Below are 21,849 nucleotides of genomic sequence, written 5' to 3'. Positions count from 1 at the left end.
CGTCTGATTTTACATAAGGTACATAAAGATTTTTACTGTAGTCCCAGTGTGAACAGTAAGTTCACCCAATCGAGAAAGCTTTTTTTTAACATTAGTATAGACACAACGATTTACAAAGTCACCGTAGGCGCCTCATCGTCGACGGGAACGTCTCTTTCACTGAATGCGCATCGCCGGAAATCCTGAAATGAATTCAGGAATAAATGCGAGCATCAGAATTTGAACCCTCGTGGGCTGGGGATACCACAGTCCCTCTAACCATCCAACCACAAGTTGGTTCGCCAATCGACAAAGCTTGTCACTAAGAAAAAGAATGGACGGGCAAAAAAAATGTCCATATTTGAATGCATACAGTAGAAGACCTTTAAAAAGGCCAAAAAGGCATAAAATGAATAGTAGAAAATTTACTATTATTGTACACGTGACTATATTACATCCATTTACAGAAAAAGGCGCGTCCCCATGGAGACCTGACTGAGGTGGTGTGCCAGCCATGAAAACCTCTCCATACGCGACTGAATCCCACAGCTATCTTCCTCCTTAGAGTCTGACTCCAAGACAGGGAAGAGCGAGTCCGAATCGATCATCCCAGCGAGTTGATTCACAGAACGGCAGAACTGTGGGCGAGGCTTACCTGAGCGCTTCCGACAATGAGGCGTCAGCTGAGCCGGCTGGTGCAAACCAACTCGTCGGCTTCCGGCTTTGCTCCATTGGCTTTCGACGAGGCGCTTGCTAAGTCGGCTGGTGCAAAGCCAGAAGAACTGCGGGAGCATCATGCCCCGTAGGCCCTGTAGTGGATGCTCCCACGTGTCGGCAAGTCGACGTTGTTCAACGAGGCATCGGGATGCCATGCCGAGCCATCAATGGCGAACTTGAGTTCGTCGAAACGAATGTTGTCGGCCGAAACTGGTGAAGAAACCATCTGCACCATGTTGTCGATAGACACTTGCCCCAAGGTATATCGATCAGTATGAGTGTAGAGACAATTGTATCTATCTATCAGTATAGATGGAAGTATGCTCAAAGGATTATACATGTTCGGACCCTCTGCGGTGGAGGTAATACCCTACTCATGTGTGGTGTTCTTGATCAGCGTATGTTACAATGTAAGAGCGTTGAACCCAAAACCCAAAACCCAGTGCCCTACTCCCGACTTGTATAGAGTGCCCTAGGACGGGTGCCGTAATGGGCTGGTATGAATGCTATTGATGGTTGCATGCATGACCAATTGAACGTGCCTATTACTGCCTGCCACCACTGGCCGCAGGACCATCAGCACATGGGCAAGGAAGGGGAACGTCGTCGCGCCGCCACGGCCCAGATCCATGCACCCAGGGACTCCTAAACAACCGCCATAGCTCCACCGCCATGCCCGATGCAAGCGCCCCGCCCTGACCAAGGCACCGCATTCGGCGTTGTAGTGCGCCCAGCCGAGAAGGAAGATTGAGTCCCCGCCGCTGTCTACGTCTTGCCGGCGGTGACTAGGGGTGGGTGGGGGAGAGGTGGAAGAGGCAGCCCTAGCTTTCACCCTCCGCTCGTGGGAATAAGACTTTTTTTAAACAAAAACAAAAGAAAAACGCCGGGTGGGCCCCGGGGTTCACCTTTTTTTTTAGGGTACAGGGTTCACCTGGTTGACTGACTGGACTTCCTTCCAAGAAGAAGAAAAAAGCTTTGGACACATTTCACGCTCCATTAGCCTCTTCACTCTTGCAGCTGATCAATGGAGCTACCGACGCCGAGAACAACGGCAGCCGTGCCATGGTTGCTGCTTCTCTGCCTAGCCGCCACTACCGGCATGCCGCAAGCCCTTGCGCAGCCGCCTACCTCAGGTATGTTGAATACTTATTATGCCTGGGCTACCAAGTGGGTAGAAGCAAGCTGCAAGCTTAACTGATTGCATGCATGGTTTGTACGTACTACATTCAGGTTTCATAAGCATAGACTGCGGTCTCTCAGGAGAGAAACAGGCTATGTGGACGATATCAGCGCTCTATCACACAGCACGGATGCTGGCTTCATTGACGCCTACGCCGGCTCAAACCACAACATCTCCATTCAGTACATGACCTCATCGCGAGCCAACAACTGGTGGTACAACCTGCGCAGCTTCCCCAGCGGCGCGCGCAACTGCTACACACTTGGTTCACTCGTGGTCGGGCTCAAGTATCTCATTCGCGCCAAGTTCTTCTACGGCGGCTACGATGGCCTCAACAGGCTACCCATCTTCGACCTTTACATAGTGTTGTAATTCAGAAAATTTAACTGATTGATTAAATTGTTGAAACAGGTACCCTGATGATCCGTATGACAGGTTGTGGTTCCCTTTTCGTGACGCAACAGCTGACTGGGCTGAGATATCAACGGGGATGAAGGTGGAAAGTGATGACGGCCAATTCCAGCCGCCCCAAGCAGTGATGCAGACGGCCATCACGCCCAAGAACATGTCCAAGAACATACTCCCTCCGTTCCTAAATATAAGTCTTTTTAGACATTTCAAATGAAATGCAACATATGGATGTATGTAGACATATTTTAGAGTGTAGATTCCCTCATTTTGCTCCGTATATAGTCACTTGATGGAATCTCTAGAAAGACTTATATTTGGGAACGGAGGGAGTAGATTTTACCTTGGACCTCCAGAGTTCCCCTAGTGACCGGTCCCTGGGGTACATCCATATCTTGTACTTCTCCGAACTGCAACAACTCCCCAGCAGCAATGCATTACGGGAGTACAACATCTATCGGAATGGCATCTTGTCCTACAAAGCCTACACTCCGCCATACCTTGCCGGGAGATGGTTGTTCTCAACCAAGCCCTTTCAAGCCAGCCAGTACATGCTCTCCCTCAACGCCACCACTAACTCGACGCTGCCACCCATCATCAACGCCATCGAGCTATTCTCCGTCATCCCAACCACCACCATGAGCACCGACTCAAAGGATGGTGCGACCATACACACATACATGATCTATCTAGCCCGCTGGTCATTATCGTTTATGCATGTTATGTTACTGAAAAAACCTACAGAAAATGTTATGTTTCTGAAAATTATCTTTGGTTTTCTAGTATCTGCCATCACGGCGATCAAGGAGATGTACCAGGTGCAGAAGAATTGGATGGGTGACCCGTGCGTTCCCGATACTCTGGTCTGGGATGGCTTGACCTGCAGCTACGCCGTTTCTAAACCCCCAATTATCTCAAACGTGTAAGTAATTCATACACCTGCTCTACTCGATCAGTTATGCTGTGCGGTAAAACTGATCAACCACTTTGCTCTTAATATGTAGAAACGTCTCCTTCAGTGGTCTGAATGGTACTATATTACCTTATTTTGCAAATCTCAAGGATGTCCGATACTTGTATGTTCCGTGCCATGTATATTATTCTACCCTCCCTTGTAGTATTCTTTTTGGCAAAAGTGGTAAAAGAAAATATCCGTTCCATATGCGTTGCAGGGATATGTCAAACAATAACTTGATAGGTTCAATTCCAGATACCCTTTCACGATTACCATCATTAGTGTTTTTGTAAGTTTCACCACTATTGTGATCAAGTTGATTTTAATGTTTCCAATCGTTTTTTCTCCACTCATGTAAATAGTATTTTATTTTCTATAGAGATCTCTCGAACAACAAGCTCAATGGGTCAATTCCTTCTGGACTTCTCAAAAAAAAAAATCAAGATGGCTCCTTGGATCTAAGGTCATTTGCTTCTTCTTTTCTTCTACTTCTTTGGATTACATCAAACCTGGTTGTCAATAAGTTTGATTAAGTAACTTTAATTCATCTCCTTTTAGGCATGGCAACAATCCCGACCTCTGTTCTAATGGCAACTCATGTCAGCCTGCTGAAGGGGACAACAAGCGAGGCGACAACAAACTAGCCACCCACATAGTTGTTTCTGTAGTTGTGATTGTGGTGTTAGTATTAGTGGCAATACTCTGCTTTTGGTTGCAAAGAAGAAGAAAGCAAGGTGAGTCTTTTGAACGAGCAGAAACATTCTCTGGTCCACTTCCCATCTGCGCAAAACACGATATTGATGTTTCTTGCGGTATTCATTGCCTACATAGGATCAATCAAAAAGTCTGTAGAGTTGACAAATGATGGAGATGGAAATATCTCACTTGAACTTGAGAACCGTCAGTTCACGTACATGGAACTGGAGATGATAACGAATAACTTCCAGCGACTGCTTGGGCGAGGAGGGTTTGGGTATGTCTTCCACGGCTGCCTGGAAAATGGCACTGAGGTGGCAGTAAAGTTGAGGTCTCATTCTTCAAATCAAGGTGTCAAACAGTTCCTCGCAGAGGTAGTACTTCTTGTTGCTAGACATAAATTTGCACCAGAAATTTCACTAAGTGGTGATCACTTGTCCAGGCTCAAGTTTTAACACGGATTCATCACAAGAATCTGGTGCCTATGATTGGTTTCTGCAAGGATCGGGAGCACCTGGCACTTGTCTACGAGTACATGCCTAAAGGAACCCTACAAGAACAGGTTGCAGGTATGCAAGTCTTAAATTTTTTTAAGAGGAACAAATTTTAAATTTGACAGCATAGCTCTAGAACTTTATCAGTATCCGCAATAAGATATGTGCGCTATAGCTTGAGCACATCCAAGTCCAAAATGATGAAGTGTTACTTCTGTTATTATTTTTATATGACCATTTGAAGTACCCACTAGTCTCAAATTTATAACATATATATATATATATATATTGCAGGACAAGACAACAACGGACGAGGTTTACCCTGGAGGCAAAGACTCCGAGTCGCACTTGAATCAGCGCAAGGTACACCGCTAAAAACTGCAGTCACCTACTGCTGAACATGTTGTGCTTGAAGAATCGTGAGCATTGGTTGGAACGGTTATGTGCAGGGCTGGAGTACCTACACAAGGGGTGCAGCCCACCTATAATTCACAGGGATGTGAAAACTGCCACCATCTTGTTAAACGAGAGGCTGGAGGCCAAGATTGCCGATTTTGGCTTGTCCAAGGCTTTCAACAACGATGACACCCATGTATCCACGAACACATTTGTCGGGACACCCGGATATGTAGATCCAGAGTACGTTGGTCTCTTCCGCTCTCCTCCAAAAAAAACATATGCGCATCAAGTATTTCTAGTAAATGTGCATGTCTGCAGGTATCAAAGAACAATGCAGCCATCCACCAAGAGCGACGTGTACAGTTTTGGTGTCGTCCTGCTAGAGCTAGTCACTGGGAAGCCAGCCATCCTGCGCAACCCCGAGCCTATCACCATCATCAACTGGGTGCGACAGCAGCCTGCGCGGGGCGACATTGAGGGTGTGGTGGACGCACATATGCAAGGTGATCATGACATCAATGCCATTTGGAAGACTACGGAAACTGCGCTCAAGTGCACTGAGCAAGCACCCGTGCAGCGGCCCTCCATGATGGATGTCATGATGCAGCTACAGGAGTGCCTCGATCTCGAGGAGGGCTGCACAGGAGGTGACAATGGATTCTACACCGTTAGTGGCATTGTTGGCATGAACCCAGACATGGGTTACAACGCCACCACTAACCAGTCCGTTGATGTGAGCCAGAACAATGCTACTTTGAGATAAAGCATAGTTATACTAGAGGGCAACCAATGGATAACGATCCTGCATCTACACGATGAAGACATCTTTGCCAATCCATTCCAATAGCCGCCATGAATTCTCTTCTTTCATGATCAGATCTCTACGAGATTTTTAACATTTCTTTTTCGTACCTAGGTTAGTAATGTTCTTGCCAAATGAAGTGCATGCTTCAATATTTTCTAAGTAAGTTCCTTCCAGTTTGTGAATCTTTCTGAATTGTCTCCTGGATGTCCATACTTCAGATCAGCACTACTCGACATATGACAGATAATGTGTTGGAATGAATGAAACGAAACAAAAAGAGAGGGGGTGTGTACTGAAGGTGAGTTTATGATCTTTTAGTGAGCCATGTGATCAGAAATCCGCAGAAAAGAAGTAGTATTTCACTCACACAAAGTGCAATATTCCGATTCAGAGTTTCCAATCAAAGTCCAGGAATCTTCTGTCTCTAACTTCCCTCAAAATGGTTGTGACTACCAGTACCAGGTACCAGGTCCCAATCAACAAGGTTGCATCATCGCTCAGCAATCTTCTATTATCAAGAAAATACAGTACCATCATTCCACAATTCAGCACTCTGAATGTACTGCAAGGTTAGAAATTACAAGCGAGACATTACCAATTTGAGATCAGTCGCACTTAGCAGGTTACTCTTCAGATCTGAATACATGTATCAAATCCCACCTATATTCAAGGAGGCCCTCGCTCAAGAGCTAATCGAAAAAGTCACCAGAAGCTAGGCGCACCTGCATCAGGCAGCTGCCGCGACCGCCGGAGAAGAAACAGTACGCGCGGCCGGAGCCGGCGAGCCGAGACTCCTCCCCGGAGTGAAGCATCCAGAGAATGCTGCGCCGCGGCGGACGGGTTGCTGTGGTGATGGCGGAAGCGCAAGGGACCTCACGTCGCCATCGGGCAAACGCGCGGGATTGGCCGGCGGCGGCCGAGAGACATGCCCACCAGTTTCTCCTGGCGTGAAGCTACTGCTACTCCATTATTATGTGTGGGACCCACCAAGATACAATAATCTTTGCTCTCACTAATGAAAGTTGTTATTTCTGGGTCTGTGTACTTTTCATATATTTAAAATGGACATTTTTTAAAACAAATTTAAAATGGACCTAATAAAATGTCTTTGATCGGACTACGCACACCGTACACTTTTCATATGGCTTTTTTAACACAATACAAAGACAAACGCTCATGCATACGCATATACTCACATCTATATGAACACATGCATGCACAATCTATCTATATGAGCAGTTTTAATAGACTGAGTTGGCATATTATCTTGAAATTAACGAAGTCACCATAGACATCTTCGTAGTCGACTGAACGAACATCGTCGAAAAAATAAAATAAATTCAATAAAATGTGAGTATTATAAATCTAAGAGTTAAACTCTGATGGGTTGATTTCATCATAAAGTTCCTAACTATGAGAGGCTGGCTCAGTTCACCCCTCCCATGTGTGGTTGCGGGCTCAGTTCGTCCCTTCCATGTGGTTGCAATACAGGGCTTGTGTGGTGCCAACATTGTACGCGGCAACACATGGGGCTTTACATACCCCTTCCCAAAACCAAAACTTTTTTTTTTTGTTGATATAAACTTTGTTCCTCTTCATACCATCCTCTTCACGGAGTAAATTTTGATATTTACTTGACCATCACGTATATATCAACAACATATGGTACGCAACCCCGAATGAACAGAGTAAACAGTAGTAGTTGCATATTTTGTGTATCATATCAAGCATTCGAATTAGTACACGTTTGCTTCTCCATGAAGATGTTTTCTTTCTATTAGGGGACTCCATAACGATGTTCGAACCCACAGGAATCCTGACCGCGGTTGTAGAAGAGGCGGAGGTTGTGGTATATGGGTGCCATCGCAGCCGTTAGATCTCGATCCAACGTCTTGAGATAAAAGCTCGGGTAATAAACAGGACTAGTTAGATTATACTCCGTAATTCAGAAAGGGGGAGCACCAAAACCTCCGGCGACAGGGGCGGCGGCGGCGGCGATGGAGAGCATCCCGGCGGCCTCCGCCATGGACTGGAGCGTCGACCTCGACAAGGGCCTCCGCTCCCGCCACCTCGGTAACCCTCTCGACCACCGGCTCTCTTCATCTCCGTACCACCCCCTAGCGCCTCACCCCCACTCCCCTCCCTCCAGGCACGCGCCTCATGGCCCTCGAGGCCGCCGCCCCGCGCATCCGCGACCTCGCCGCGAGCCCCGCCGTCCCCGCGGCGGTGGCCTCCGCGTTCGGCGTCCTGCCCGCCGAGCCCCGCGTCTTCGCTGAGACCATGCTCCTCCGCCTCGCCACCGAGTTCAGGGCCGCCGCCGACGACTCCGTCCGGGCCCGCATCGTCCGCGCCCTCCTCCCGGCCCAGGCCGCCGCGTGGCCCTGCGCGGAGCCTGACCAGATACTCCGGAAGGTCGCGGCGGCGCACGGCGCGGCCGGGACCCCGCGGGCCAGGGAGCTCGCCTTGAGGATGTTCGGCTGCCTCGCCGGCCTCGCCAAGGACAGCGTCCACGTCCGCTCCCTCGTCCTCTCCGGCCTCCGCTCCTCCAATGCTGCCGAGGTCAGTGCCAGCACTAATCACCATGACTGCTTCATACTACTCCTAGGATCAGGCTACTGATCTTGCAATGCACATGTTTGTTAGTAGTAAGTGATTTGTTCAGGGTTCCTGTGCTTCTCCTTTGGCAGGTCAAAGCGGCATTGTTTGCGGCTGGTTGCTTTTGTAAGCTTTCACAGGACTTCTCATACATCACCCTTCAAGTGCTGGCTGGATTAGCCATCTCACCGACATCAGAAGCCCAAGTTATTATGGCAGCAATTAAGACTTTCTCGAAGCTTGATTGTAAGTTGGCTGTTGTCCGTAGAGTTCACGAGGTTGGAAAGCAGATGGTTCTAGGCAACCTGGAAGATGTATTCAAAGCGGAAATTCTCTTCGCACTCTCCAGACTGGCGTCCAAGTCAATTGTTTTGTTTGGTGATCAGGTAATGTAACCCACAAGTTGCCAAGTTATGTATTTGTCTAAATTTCTTAAATTTATCTCTGCAAGTATGTTTTTCTGAATCCTGATATGTCATTAAGTTCATTCTTCCGTTAGCATATCTTAGTATTTAGCTGTTTATTTAAGTTAAATATACTTTCTCCTTCAGTTTACATTTGCTACCTTCAAAATATTGCTACCAGGAATGTATATTCCTTAATAACTTTTAGCTTTCCTATGATTCACTGGTTTCTGCTTTTCGGCTTTCGGAACTAAATAAAAACACTACACAAATGAGGTTCAAAACATCTTATGATTCCCTTCTGAGTTTTGTGCTGCTGCAATCTTAATTTGCAAGGCATGCTTTTATCAATCCTCTATCTGGGGAGCTGGGGGCTAGTGACGAGGCATAAATAGCAAGTTATCATCATTCTCCAATTGTCGATTGATTTGGAACTAAATTTATTTCCTTGGTTAAATCTGCTATTGCAGGTGGCACTTCTGCTATCATTTCTGGGACATGAATCTTCTCTTCCTATGAGGATTATGGTTTTGAAAAGTTTATGTTTTATGTTTCACAGAAATACTTTCTATCTTCCTGGTGCCAGTACTGTTTTTGGCGCATTATTACAACTAGTTGATGATGAGGATTTCCCACTTGATTGTAAGCGCTATGCATTCCGAATTCTGCAAAAGGTGAACACTAGCTAATGGACTTTGCTCATTCTGATTTAGACCTATCTTTATTTTTATCTGATTGGAAAGGGTACTTTTCAGATTCTCTGTGTTAAAGATCCAAGCATCCGCCATATCAATCCTTCTGAGTTATCTAAGCTTGCTCTGGCCGCTAAAAGATTTTTGCATTGTTCTTCCTGGGAGATGCAATATAATGCTCTTGAAATTCTTTTGGATATCTTCTTTTGCTTTCTCAAGGAAACAAAGCCACATCAGACTATAGGCACTCTCGAGAGTCCATCATTCTCGTACACTGGATACCCAGGAATTTCGAACAACATGCTGTCAACTCATGAAGAAACTAGTGAGGATGAAAAATCTCTGAATAAGATTTTAACAGCAATAGTGGATAATATAATATCTCTGGCCAATGAACTAGCGAACTGTAGAAGCAAGGTACTAGTGTCCTGTGAATTACAGAAATACAGGGCACTGTTTAGCCTTATGCTAAAGCTTGTTTCAGGCTACCCTTCTGCTGCTTCTGCTGCTCTTGATAAAGTAAGATGCCTGATGAAAGAACTTGCTCGAATAAATGCCAGTCATTACTCTGGAGTAGCAGCAGTTAACTGTGTCAAATCATCTGTTGCCCCGGAGCAGTTTAGAGCTTCATATGATACTGTTGAACCAGCGGCTGGAAGTATCGATGCTTCTTGCATGGAAACTGACACTGACAAGGCAAAGTTAGCTTCCACTGAATTTTGCAGCAAGAATAATTCATCTGTAGTGCATGATCTAATTATTTGCACGCTCAAGTTTGCAAATGCTTGCCATGATATGTGTCATAAAACATCTGGCTCTTCCTGCAGTCTTCACCATAGTATCAAGGGTCTAACTGAATGTGTGCAGCAGAACGCCTCTCAGTATTGCAGCACATATGAATTCTTCCATCTTATAATGTGCGCGCACATCTCATGGAGTACTTGTAAAATCAGAGATGGTAATAAAGGATCGGGTGATTCAAATGAGCACCCTAAGATATTCTTTACTCCCGCTTGGATAGCACATGAACTGTGTGCCCTTCGGATGGCTAAAGTGCTTACAAGAAAACAGAGCTACTGGGAAGCCTATAGGTCTGCTATGTACTGCTGCCATGAAGGTCTCTGGTTCACAGCGTCATTTGTCTTTAGAAAAGTTTCAGCTGCTTTTGAGTCGGGCACCTTTGGATTTTGGTTCAAATCATTGCTTCTTTTTGCCGCTGGAGAACTTGAGATGAAGCTATTGCTTTTTCCTTCAGCAATCAGTAAGTTGGTTGGTGAGCTAAATACAGAGGTAGATCTTCATGAGGACCTCTACAGTGTCGAAACAGATGTTGAAAGTACTCTTGCTGGATCTCTAGAGTTGCATGGCTGCCAAGAAAAAATCACTGGTATTTGTGAGAGAATATGCTTAGCAAATGATGTCCTCTCATCTAATGCCTCCTCAGACCGCGAATTCTTCTTCCAGAGGTGGTTCATTAGCCTGAGAGCGTCTTTTCTTAAGATCTTAACTGATGTTCTTGGCATTCTTAATGCACATTCTTCTGCTCCCAAAGACATATCGCATCATGAATCTTCAAGTGTAGCCATAGAGAACAACCAAGTCCTCCTAGCTTTGACTAATTGTTCTTTAAGACTGAGTGACCTAGCAAAGAGTTATGATCTGCTTGCTGCATCCCATGGGGACATGGATCATGAAAGCTTTACTACTGTAGCCAGGCTTGCTTTCATGTGCTCACTTTTGTCATTTTGTACTGCGTTTTCTGTAGACGTCTCAAATGTACCTGGCAGTTCAGACCCTTGCACGCTTCCAGAGAGATTTTCTCACGAATCAATCCTACAAGATTTGCATCAAAGAGTAGATAGGAATGATAGCCAAGTTGTCTCGCAACTGCGGCAATTCATTTCCGTTTCTTCTTATGAGCTGGACTCCGTACACTTCAGCACAAGAATGAATATGTCAGGTATTCTGGAAAAGGATTCTTATTCGCTCTTCAAGTTTGCTGTGGCATCTTTGTTTCGTGCACGCGCGGATGCCAAAGGAGTGACAACTGGAGTGGACGCTCTGCATCATTTGCACAGAGGGATGCAACTTCTGTCTAGCATTTTGCGGAGGTTGATGGAACTGCCTTTCATGCTTCCCAGACACTTCTTCAGCGTAAGGTATTATATACATATAATGCTGTACCCTTGAAGTGCTTTGAGCGAGAGTGAGACCATCTTATTCTTGAGTGGAATTAATTATACTGTGCTGGATGAACTAACAAGAAGTCAGGTTCAGATAAGAACATTAAGCTAGCAATTGTGATCATATATTTTGGTAGCATGTAAAACCTTCTCTATGGGGCACCCGTATTTGTATTTTCAGCAAAATGCATTACATGACATCGTACATTTATGCAGGCCTTGCCTTGGCGCCGAGCTCTTCATGTTCGATTCCAACCCCGCAAACAAGAACAGAATATCAGTACCGCGCGGCTTCCAGCTCTCCCTGACTCTCTGCTTGCAGTGGAAGCGCGTGCTGGAGCGAACCCCCATCCGCATCGCGAAACTGTACTGCATTCTAGCCACAAGCCCATCGTCGCCCCTACACATCGCGGGAACGAGGAGCAAGCAGTTCGAGATGCGCAGGACCACCTCCGAGATGGCCGTGCTGCACGCCAAGCTGCTGCAGCACATAAAGAGCGGCGGCCTGAGGAAGGCCAGCCACAAGGAGAACTCCCACACCGAGCTGGTGACAGCGTTCGCGTGTTTCAAACCAGCTGGCTCTGGCCAGGGGTTCTCAGACTGCCTGCTGGACGTCTCCTCGTTTCCTCGCGGCGAGTACCAGATAGCATGGCAGGCGTGCTGCGTGGACGAGAACGGGCGCTGCTTCAGCTTGCTGCCGTTGAATGACGGCGCCGTCTTCTCCGTCCAGTAGCCCTGACTGACGGCCCCTCAGGCTCGGCTGAAGTTCAAGAGTATTGGCTATAGAAGCTATGTGTGTGGTCTGTGATGTAGAGCATGTCCATTGTTGCTGGTTAATCCTTGGCGATATATGCTTTACAGAGGCTCCTAACTGTTATCTTGTGGTCACTTAACATCATCAGGCCATGTGCAACTTGGATGTGACGAATTCAGGCTTATAGTTTAGTTCGGGGCAGCCATGTGATGTACACAAGATACTACTCCCTCCGTCCTAAAATACTTGTCGGAGGAATGGATGTATCTAGATGCAATAGATGATGCTAACTGCTTTAACTGAGATCTCTATATGTGACCATATATGAATGATGAATCCATACAACTTGGATATGATGAATTCCGGCTTTAGTTCCGTCCCTCTGATCTGATGCGTCTGTCTTTGTGTTCGCTCAGTTGAATTCAAATCATGTCGAGCGCTCCCGTTCGAATCCGAAACCGGGCACGCAAATGACGCTTTCAGCAATGCTGGATTATGAATTCAGGCTTGCCGTGGCGCTCCTCTGCTGACTGCTGTGTCCCGTTTCAGTAGGTACTCCTAATAATTCAGACTTGCCGCTCGGGAGTCTCTGCTTGGTTCAAAATTTCGAAACCACGGACGCACGCACGCACACGGCAGTTTTACTGCTCGCTCGCTCCTCGACCTCGCCGCCGGCCATGGCGCTGCTCTGCTTCCTCCTCGACCTCCGCAACATCCCGCCGCCCATCCTCGACCTCCTCAAGCAGGTACCCGCTCCGGCCCCTCCCTCCCCCTTCCCTCCGGTCCATCAGGCTCCGAGCCCTAACGGCCGCCGCGCCCGCGCGCGCAGTGCCTGCTCCACCTCGCCAACCACTACGCCGCCGCCCCCTCGCCGCCCGCGGCCTCCGCCTCCGCCGCCCCGCTCCCGGACCGCCTCGCCCTCTGCTACGTCCACCGCGCCGCGGCCGCCCCCTCCGGTTCCTCCTCCCGCTCCCCGCCCGAGGTCCGTATCTCCCTCCCTCCCTCCCTCCCTCCCCTCTGCCTGCTGCATTTCTATGAGGCGTTCGATCCTGCTGGTCATTTCGTTGCTGCCTGCATGATTGCTTAGCTTCCAATCGAACATCTCGCCATTAACTCATCCAATTGCATCCTGAATTTCTGACACGCGAGCTCTGCTGCTCTAGCGCCGCTCGTCTTTCGAACGCCAGTTCACCCACTTCTGGTTGCCGGTGTGTGGTGTCTGCAAAAACTGGCGAATTAACCACACATATAGGTTAACTGAATCATGCATTTGGTGTCAGATTGCTATTGCCATGATCCTCTGATGCCTGAAAAGGCGAATTGCCTAACAACCTGCACTGACTATTCACTCACACCTGGAAAAGGCGAACGCTGATGCTGTCACACTGTTACACCACTGATTGGTCTCCATCCCAGATGATGCATTCCTTTTGTGCGCTTGTTCTAATCTTCTCAGTTGTATTAATACATCAACTTCCATCAGCTCAAGATTGCGTATAGGCCCGGGGAGAAATTCAGCCTTCGAGATTTCCACCATGCTGTCGAAAACTTGCCTCTGGATGGCTTCCTTCCCGAGCAACATGGGTCTGTGCCAACTGGAGGTATGGCTCGGATGATCTTTATGTTCGGTATATGCTTGTTTCGTCCCGTAGAAAAAATGAACTGAGCAGGATAAACACAGTCAATTTGCCTGTTCTTAATACAGGGAATTATATTGAGATAGGAAATTTATCTGACTGCATTTCTTGTCTGCAGACGTGTCACTACAAAATCTGTTTAGCAACAGGGCCATCTATTCTTGGGCCACTGATGACATCTCCAAGAAAGTGATTGCAATATGTTTTTCTGCCCAAAACACGGAACCTCTCCGAAGATCACTTATGGTACGGGTGCCGATTTCTCGATTTCTTTCGAAAGGGATTGAGTATTGCTTCGTGCAAAAATTGTTTCTCATGATAATGGCATTCCTCTAATTATCATCTCTATTTTCATCAGGAAGCATCAGAACAGTGTATTACAGTGGAGTTTGTAATGTTGGAGACAGAAACTGCTGCGTTCATGTATGATGATGTTTCTGAAAACTCCAGCAGTTTTATACACAGAATCAGTGACCTTGAAAATTGCGTTGTTCGAAGATACAGTCCTGGTAAGGAGGCTTCATGAGTGTAGGGATCATCTATTGCTCTCGTTATTTTCATTTATCTTTAGACAAGACAGTCATCTTTCTTGGCCATGTTGATACACATAATATGATCATGTAGCTTAAACTGTGATATTTAAACTTTTCTATATTCTGATATTTGATTGACATCCCAGAGTTAGTACTCCCATATAATGAGTTGCTTACACTGAATAAGTTAACTTTTCACACTTCTTCCATCTAACACTAAGACCCCTAAAAGCGTAGATGTTCGGAATGCAGAGACCCAAGTTTTGCATGGGCTAGTCAAGAGGTGGTTAGAAGAGCTGAAGGATGACAAGGAAGAGATGATGCAAGCTGTATTGGTGTTCAGAGTTCCCATAATTAAATCTGTTAATCAAGTAACCTGCAGCATATATCCATCAGCAAATCAGATCATTGATGGTTTTCCATATTGTCAGGTAATATAATTATTTACGCACGCCACCTTTGACTACGAATATTCAGTTCTAGGCATACAACAGCATACAACAGAATGTATGTGGTGCTTTCTTTTGACTGTTTCATTTCATCCTGTGCATGCAAATTTGATGTTTATGTCTGTTGTTTTCAGCTTTTCGTTTGACAAGATAATAGTCATGTTATAATGCTTCGTTTCGTCTATTCGCTAGTCTCTTCAAGGGTTCTGCTAATGCCGAACGCACTGAACAGATATGCAGGTGCCATGGTCGCCCCATAGATGACGTTACCACACATAAGGCAAAATGGTTGTGCCCAACAACAAGCCGCCAACTTGCAGCTTCTGATGTTACTGATAGTGCCGTGAAGATTGGTGATCAGACTGTATTGTTTCTTCCCACTTCAGAAGGTGGGTCAAACATGCGACGAGCCTCTACATCCATTTCTTTTGATGTGATTGAGCGCACTGACTTAGCCTCGCTAAATGAAGGTACCCACTACTCTTGACTACTGAGGCATTATACTCTAGTATATCGAGACTTCATCTTTACTCTGTTAAGTTTTGTGATAATGTGTGTTGGCAGGAGTCATAATGGGGAAATCTCATGTTGTGGTTCCCAGCTCAAATGATGAAGTTGCTCTAACTGATGAGAGCCTGGATCAGAACACCCAGAGTACGTATTTCCATATTGTCTGTGCTGTGCATTTTTCCCAGACCATCTTTAATTTATATTGCAATATACGTCAGATGTGCAGTTTCCTGGATGCTCCCAAATTCTGAGTATTGTGTATGTCGTGCAGTTTTCTATGGTCTATGTGAAACTCTTTTCAAGCTCGATCAGGGACTTGTGTGCTCCTCGGCGTGCAACACTGAAACAATGAAAATTGGAACTCTTGCCTGTTATTATCTCCTTCAGCCATCTGAAAAGGGACCAATGCTTCTGAGGGTATAGTCAGTGTCCCCTGTTTTATCGCAATGTAACTTAAGGGTTTGTGCCTTGTCATTGCTTGGCTTTGATGGTAGGAACATGTTTACGCTGTAGAGGCTCGCTGGATCTGAAGAGATACTGCCTCTCCCGGATGTGAGCCGACCTCGCAACTATACTGTTAGCAAGGACACCAAGAATTCAATTGAAACCTCTTTATCAAAGGTATGGTTTCGGACCGCTCCATGTCTCTGTAGTTGCATGGTGTGGTTGCCTACTACATGCCTGCTAACAACTTGGAAGTGTTTCAGATTGCTGTGAAGGAATACAACCCTCTACACCATGAAAGAGGTTTCCACTCGAAGCTGAATTCTCTGGTGAAGGATAGCCTGCAATTCGGGTACCTCCTCCTCAGTAATTACTTCAGAAGTTCAAATTTCATAATGCTTCTCCTGATACTCCAACCTATGCTTTCAGAGACTACTATTTTGAGTTCTTCTTTGGGTTTTGCTACCTGGCTGGCTACTAAGAGACAATATATATGAGAAGTTTTGATTATTTCAACCTCATTTGGCAGGTCAATTACCCCAGCCTATGCTGTGAATGATGCCATCCATCTTGACTCATTCAGCGAGCCACAAATACCAGCATTGCAGGGTCCCAGGGGAAACATGTTCATGAGCCAAAGGGAGAAGGCCAGAGACGCCGACCGGATCTACGCGTTCAGCGAGCCACAGACGACAGCATCGCCTTTCCGAGTTCCGAAAGACAGGCTCCCGAGCCAGCCCAAGGAGAGGAAGCTCCCGAGCCAGCAGCCCAAGGAGAAGGTGTCGCCCAGCATCTCCGAGGAGTGGGAGAAGCTCATCATCATCGACGACAACGACGACTTCTGCACCCCGGTCTCCTCTTCCAGGGCCCAATTCCCCAGGCCTCCGGTATCCATGCTTCCCTCTCCGGTGAAGCCACTGGACGAGAAGACCTCAAGGATCCTGGAGCGGCTGGAGGCCCCCAAGGCCAAGAAGCAGAGGGCCAGCAAGGCAGCCGGCGCCGGCGCTGCGATGGCGTCCGGCCGCAGTGGTGTCAGTAGCACACAGGGGAAGAAGCCGTTGCTGCCGTTTGAGCCCAGCGTTAGCCAGCCACTGAAACCTACCTTCAACAGGGTACGGCGAAAGCCTGTTCCTTAGCTCCAGTTGACTCTGCTGTGCAGATTAATTAAGAACCTTCTACTTCACTAGTTACTTCATGAGCACATCTAGTGCAAAGATCTCAACACATTTTTGTTCTCAAGTGTAAATATGAAGCTCGACAATGTGTTATATCACAAAACTACCGAGATCAAACAACATTCAGATAATACATAGACCAGCAGCTCCTAGAGAGTAGACACTGAACGTTGCTCGCTAAACTCAGACATGTCTATTTATAGTTCATGAGTGTGCATCTTCTAGTGCAACCCTGGAATGGTACTCTCAACATGTCTTGTTCTCAATTGTAAATACGAAGCTCAGCGATAAGTTGAGAAAGGATATACCACGAACCACTGACATCAACATTCAGATAACATACAGACAAACAGCTTGTACCGAGTACCGACATTGAACAATTCATGTTGCTTGCTAAACTCAGACATGTTGAGATCTAAGGTAGAAATCAGCTGGGGTACAAATAGCCCTCGACAACGATGGCAAGAACGGGGGTTTAGACCTCCAGGACCCTACTCTCCCTAAGTACTTGCCCACAAGAAAGTCGTTGCGCTTACGGTTACAGGAGGCTCTTGGGTCACTCCACGCTGCAAGAAATGCGCTACCTAATGGCTGATGATGAGAAGAACAGCGGTGTTTCTAGACCGATGGTTTCAGCGAGGTGTCCGGACCTCCAATGGCAGCATCGGTGAAGTCGCGCTGGTGCTGGTCCCGCTCCTCAGCTGCTCGGACGCCGCTGACTTGAGCTCAAGCTGCTGCAGCTGATGGACGACGTGAGACATCCTTGGGCGCACCGAGGGGACATGCTGGGTGCAGGCGTAGACGAGGTCCACGACCTTCTGGATCACTCCTATCTCCGGCAAGTCGTTGATGAGCGGATCCAGCAGCTCCAGATGCCGGTGTGATTGGACCAGAGGCGTCGCCCACTCGAATATAGTCTGCCATCCAGCAGATTCAACGGACTGTGCTGGCCTACGGCCACTGATGATTTCTAGAAGCAGCACGCCGAAGCTGTAGACGTCGCTCTTTGTTGTCAGCTCGTTCCTGTATATGAACTCTGGGGCAAGGTAACCGTATGTTGCCGCCTTGACGGTCCTCTCGTGCATTACTTCCCACGGCACAAACTTGGACAGCCCAACCCCCATCAGATGGGAACCAAATTCCTCGTCCAGAAGGACGTTGCTTGCACGGATATCACGGTGGACTACCTGGGGCTTCACCTTGTCATGCAAAAATCTGGAATCAAAAGACTACCGGTAAGTATGCGATCATTAATGGTACTAATATGGTTAAAGATAGCCAAATGTCTCGAATTAATGTTTCAGTGTCCAGAGCTGACTTATGCAATTATATATCGCAATTTTCCCAATTAATAAATATGTCAGAGAAACCTACAACAGTAAAACGGTGAATCCAGAGCTGACTTATGCAATTATATATCGCAATTTATAACCTAACATAAACATAAGCATGTCCAGCATTTTCCCAAGAATTAAACATCTGTGGACTACAAGTTCCGCTTAACAAGCAACCATAATTGGGTAAACACAGCAAACAGGCATCAATATAATGAAAGAAGAAACTGAATGGATTAAAATAATTGCAGCTTAGACCACAGGTGCTTTATCAGCTATTACTTTCCAAATAGTTAAGTAAAAAAATAACATTTCTCGGAGTGGAACAGACAAGAGTTAGGATGACTTACGCAATCCCCTGTGCAAGGGTTGTGGCAACTCTCATTCTCGTTGCCCAATCAAGGCTCCGCCCTCCTCTGGGAATATGATGCAGCCACACATCCAACGGCCCATTGGCGACAAACTCATAGACAATAAAGCGGTCGCCATGATCATAACAACATCCTTTTACAGCCACTAAATTAGGATGATAGAGCTTTGCAACTCTACTGATCTCGGAGTAGAAATCCTTTTTCCTTTGTAGGCTGGATCTCTTCAATCTCTTAATTGCTAATTTGGATCCATCTGGCAAGGTTCCACTGTAGGTACCACCTGTCTTGGCATTTCCGGGCAGCCGGTTTCCCTCACTGAAGTTCTTGGTTATCGATCTAAGTTCTTCACTGTTGAACACTTTCCATAGCGGTGGCACTAATGCGGTAGCTGAAGCGCCGGAAGCTTCACGCGATCTTTTCCTTTTCTTGCTTCGCTTGTAGACGAGCAGCCAAACCACAACAGCTAGAGTGGTCGAGAGAATCAAGCCGCTTACGACGATGAGGACTATGAAATACTCCTTGTGGCAGTGATCATGGTAGCACCTATCTTCTGGCATAAATCAGTGGGTGTCAGACTGTTAGTGCAACTAAATTTTCATGTAACGGAACAAAAGTACTCCAGTGTTACCAAAAAAAAAAAGACTCACCGTGATTCATCATGCAAATCAGCCCATGTGACTCGGCACACTTCTTTCCAGTAAGTGCAGTGTGCTTACTGGTCACCAAAGTGCACATATCGTCGCCGGTGGCTAGACTGCAGCGAGCGCCGGTGCAATTGGGATGCAACGGCTCGCCGGGAAAGGCGGTCTCATTCCAAGAAGACGAATTGTCAGACCATTTCCATCCAACAAGACCGCTGGTGTTGCGGCGACGCCCTCCAACCCAGCACCCGGAGGAGGCAGCTCCACAGAGAGACCTTGCGAAATTTAGCTCCTGAACCGATGATAATGCAGCCAGATGACTGCTGAAGTTGCGGCAGAGAGCTTCGGATCCGTCCCAGGAAAGTGAGCTTGAGATGTGCATGAAGCACTTTAGCCGGTCAGGACTGATTTGCCAACCGTCGGGACATGACGCTGCAGAAAACAGAAAGTATTGATATTAATAACCTTATGGGAAATATGATTGGATTGGCAACGGAGTCTATCTAGAGCCTCTTAAAACAGTTATACATGTGGATGCATGCAAGTCTGAAATCCTATTACTACCAAATCTCTCTTTTTTGCAAGGTCTGGCCAACTCATCTGCCCAAAATGGGTTGTGGCTGGCTTGCCAACCAGAAAGAGTGGAGCCATTTCAGGTACTACATATGATCGGTTTCTGACAGGAGCATAATCTAGAGCGCAGGTTTTGTGCCAGATGTAGCAATAGAGTAAACCATTAGGGAATAATATATTTTATGGATCTATCCAGTGAGGCTTGATAGTTGTCGACGGCCACGCCCACACCAGCACCAGTATATATATCAGAGAGGGGGGACGAGGTGCCGCAGATTTGTTGTTTTTGTGCCGGCCTTGGTGGAGCAAAATCACATGTTTTGGCGAAGCCGGGAGACAAATTTAGTTGTCTATCTTCTGATTTGTGTGCGCCCTTGGCAAAGAAAAGATGGCATATGACAAATTTACTGCTCTTTCAGATGGGCGCTAGATTATGATAAATCTACTGCTCTTTCAGATGGCATTGACCACCGGAGTATCAATCGGACCTTGCAGACGAGATTGAGGAAAATATTTTGACTTCGAACTGGTCACGCGCGAGGTTCTCGCAAGGAGCAAGCAAGGCAGGAACACACTGCTGGGGAAGAAGGCATGGATCTGTCTATAGAGGAGTGAAGGGGGGAAAAGAGAAGACGGTGGCAAGTAGTACTCACGGGTGTGAGCCAGCGCGGGCGCGGGCGCGGCGGCGGAGAGGAGCAGCGCGGCGAGGGCGATGACGAGGTCGAGGGGCGTGACCATGGCCGCCCCCTCCCTCCTTGCTTCTTGCTCCGGTGGTCGGTCTCCCCTCCTCCGAGGGGCGGCGTTTCTTTCTGCTCTGCTCTCCTCTGTTCTCACTGGGATGGATGGGAAAGGAGAGGAGGGAGAAGGGAACGGGTGGGCCCACCGTCTTGACTGCTCGCCATTAATTCCACTGCCCACCTCACCTGGCCCTGCCTGCCTGCCTCCAGTTGCTGTTGCTATACCCTTTTTACTCCACAGTTTTTTTTTGAGATAATTTTTTTCACCGGCTCGGAAGCACACGCTCCCGCGCATCAAAAATATTTTTCTAGATGTCAAAAGTCTGAAAAAAAATTAGATGTGTTATTAATGGCCATATTTTTTTTAACATAGTACTTACACTCATCACTCTAAACACATGCGTGCACACTCTAACTCTGCGAGCGCCTCCAAGAGATTGAGATTGAGCCGCCCTATCATACCGAGGTTGATAAACCCATCATATGCGGCTCGTAGTCGAGTCAACGGAATGTCTCTTTTCATCTAAATGTTGCTCGCAAACTTTTAGGTAAAGACCTACGCATTTTGACCTGTTAAAAAAAACAAGTCAAACACGAAATGGTACACCTAATTTTGTTTGTTTCACCGACGAAGCACTGCTATTCCGTTACACATAAAAAAATTCAAGCACAAACATGCTTGTTACACTAACATAAAAATCTACACAACTAAAGAACATGAAATCTAAAAAAACAGATTTTTTTTAAAAACTTACTATTTATTTAGAATTTATTGTTCATCCAGGAGCATATGCTCCCCAGATCCGAAATAGCCTCCAGAATATCACATTGTATTGATACTGCAAAATCATCCAATCACTATGAGCTATGCCATGCTTGTATGAAATTTAAATTTCAAATATCCATTAATGGTATATATTTACCTTTTTAATCTTGTGGAAAATAAATGGATTGTCACATTACGAGATGACTGATATGACAAAGGTGGGCATTATCAATAAAAGGGGTATCATGTTATCAAAGGATTTGGGTCTTAGCTACTTGCTAAACTACCATGGCAATCTATACCAAAGATAGCATTTTATGCATATAAAATAATTCTGTAAAATATAATCTAGGTATAGGGTTCGACATGATCAAAGCGGATGCTTGTCTGGCTCAGTAAGGTCTTCAAACTTCTCTGA

The 21,849-nt window shown here is 46.6% G+C and overlaps 3 protein-coding genes, 1 long non-coding RNA gene and 1 pseudogene across 8 annotated transcripts; 3 read left to right on the top strand and 2 right to left on the bottom strand.

Moving 5' to 3' along the window:
• The first annotated feature begins 1,720 nt into the window (after positions 1-1,720).
• LOC123056741 (putative leucine-rich repeat receptor-like serine/threonine-protein kinase At2g04300) lies at positions 1,721-5,647 on the top strand (annotated as a pseudogene).
• Positions 5,648-5,966: 319 nt separating this feature from the next.
• LOC123057837 (uncharacterized) lies at positions 5,967-6,608 on the bottom strand. Of its 2 annotated transcripts, none has more exons than XR_006426979.1 (2): positions 6,229-6,608; positions 5,967-6,141 (listed from the first exon to the last, which is right to left on the bottom strand). It is a non-coding gene; the product is annotated as an uncharacterized lncRNA (long non-coding RNA). The 2 variants fall into 2 exon arrangements; XR_006426978.1 differs by having other exon boundaries at positions 5,967-6,138.
• Positions 6,609-7,553: 945 nt separating this feature from the next.
• LOC123060178 (uncharacterized) lies at positions 7,554-12,617 on the top strand. The gene is made up of 6 exons (XM_044482755.1): positions 7,554-7,706; positions 7,783-8,192; positions 8,321-8,614; positions 9,103-9,306; positions 9,388-11,483; positions 11,724-12,617. Exons 1-6 carry the CDS (start codon positions 7,631-7,633, stop codon positions 12,238-12,240), a joined length of 3,597 nt encoding a protein of 1,198 aa, XP_044338690.1. The 5' UTR covers positions 7,554-7,630; the 3' UTR covers positions 12,241-12,617.
• A 192-nt stretch (positions 12,618-12,809) lies between these two features.
• Positions 12,810-17,185, top strand: LOC123060179 (uncharacterized). 3 transcript variants are annotated; one of them, XM_044482757.1, is made up of 12 exons: positions 12,810-13,007; positions 13,091-13,243; positions 13,745-13,862; positions 14,017-14,144; positions 14,257-14,407; positions 14,684-14,862; positions 15,113-15,350; positions 15,445-15,534; positions 15,662-15,807; positions 15,904-16,011; positions 16,098-16,186; positions 16,364-17,185. In XM_044482757.1, the coding sequence occupies exons 1-12, from the start codon at positions 12,939-12,941 to the stop codon at positions 16,968-16,970; spliced, it is 2,076 nt and encodes a 691-aa protein (XP_044338692.1). In that variant the 5' UTR covers positions 12,810-12,938; the 3' UTR covers positions 16,971-17,185. The 3 variants fall into 3 exon arrangements, with proteins under 3 accessions (XP_044338692.1, XP_044338691.1, XP_044338693.1); XM_044482756.1 differs by having other exon boundaries at positions 14,669-14,862; XM_044482758.1 differs by lacking the exon at positions 13,091-13,243 and having other exon boundaries at positions 14,669-14,862.
• A 129-nt stretch (positions 17,186-17,314) lies between these two features.
• LOC123060180 (C-type lectin receptor-like tyrosine-protein kinase At1g52310) lies at positions 17,315-20,850 on the bottom strand. 2 transcript variants are annotated; one of them, XM_044482759.1, is made up of 4 exons: positions 20,582-20,850; positions 19,362-19,787; positions 18,694-19,264; positions 17,315-18,224 (listed from the first exon to the last, which is right to left on the bottom strand). In XM_044482759.1, exons 1-4 carry the CDS (start codon positions 20,664-20,666, stop codon positions 17,642-17,644), a joined length of 1,665 nt encoding a protein of 554 aa, XP_044338694.1. In that variant the 5' UTR covers positions 20,667-20,850; the 3' UTR covers positions 17,315-17,641. The 2 variants fall into 2 exon arrangements, with proteins under 2 accessions (XP_044338694.1, XP_044338695.1); XM_044482760.1 differs by having other exon boundaries at positions 18,694-19,261.
• Between the last annotated feature and the right edge of the window lie 999 nt (positions 20,851-21,849).

This window comes from Triticum aestivum, chromosome 3A, assembly GCF_018294505.1.
Source record: "Triticum aestivum cultivar Chinese Spring chromosome 3A, IWGSC CS RefSeq v2.1, whole genome shotgun sequence".
NCBI lineage: Eukaryota > Viridiplantae > Streptophyta > Magnoliopsida > Poales > Poaceae > Triticum > Triticum aestivum.
This window is presented reverse-complemented; position numbering and strand designations above follow the sequence as displayed.

Bases quoted from the DNA above. Each gene is read 5' to 3' on its own strand.
- LOC123060180 (XM_044482759.1), bottom strand. From the start codon at position 20,666: ATGGTCACGCCCCTCGACCTCGTCATCGCCCTCGCCGCGCTGCTCCTC. The intron at 19,265-19,361 runs GTGAGTCTTTTT...GATTTATGCCAG, and splicing joins GATTTGCATGATGAATCACG to AAGATAGGTGCTACCATGAT. The intron at 18,225-18,693 runs GTAAGTCATCCT...TTTTGATTCCAG, and splicing joins ACCCTTGCACAGGGGATTGC to ATTTTTGCATGACAAGGTGA.
- LOC123060178 (XM_044482755.1), top strand. From the start codon at position 7,631: ATGGAGAGCATCCCGGCGGCCTCCGCCATGGACTGGAGCGTCGACCTC. The intron at 8,193-8,320 runs GTCAGTGCCAGC...CTCCTTTGGCAG, and splicing joins GCTCCTCCAATGCTGCCGAG to GTCAAAGCGGCATTGTTTGC. The intron at 8,615-9,102 runs GTAATGTAACCC...CTGCTATTGCAG, and splicing joins TTGTTTTGTTTGGTGATCAG to GTGGCACTTCTGCTATCATT.
- LOC123060179 (XM_044482756.1), top strand. From the start codon at position 12,939: ATGGCGCTGCTCTGCTTCCTCCTCGACCTCCGCAACATCCCGCCGCCC. The intron at 13,008-13,090 runs GTACCCGCTCCG...CCGCGCGCGCAG, and splicing joins TCCTCGACCTCCTCAAGCAG to TGCCTGCTCCACCTCGCCAA. The intron at 14,145-14,256 runs GTACGGGTGCCG...TATTTTCATCAG, and splicing joins CTCTCCGAAGATCACTTATG to GAAGCATCAGAACAGTGTAT.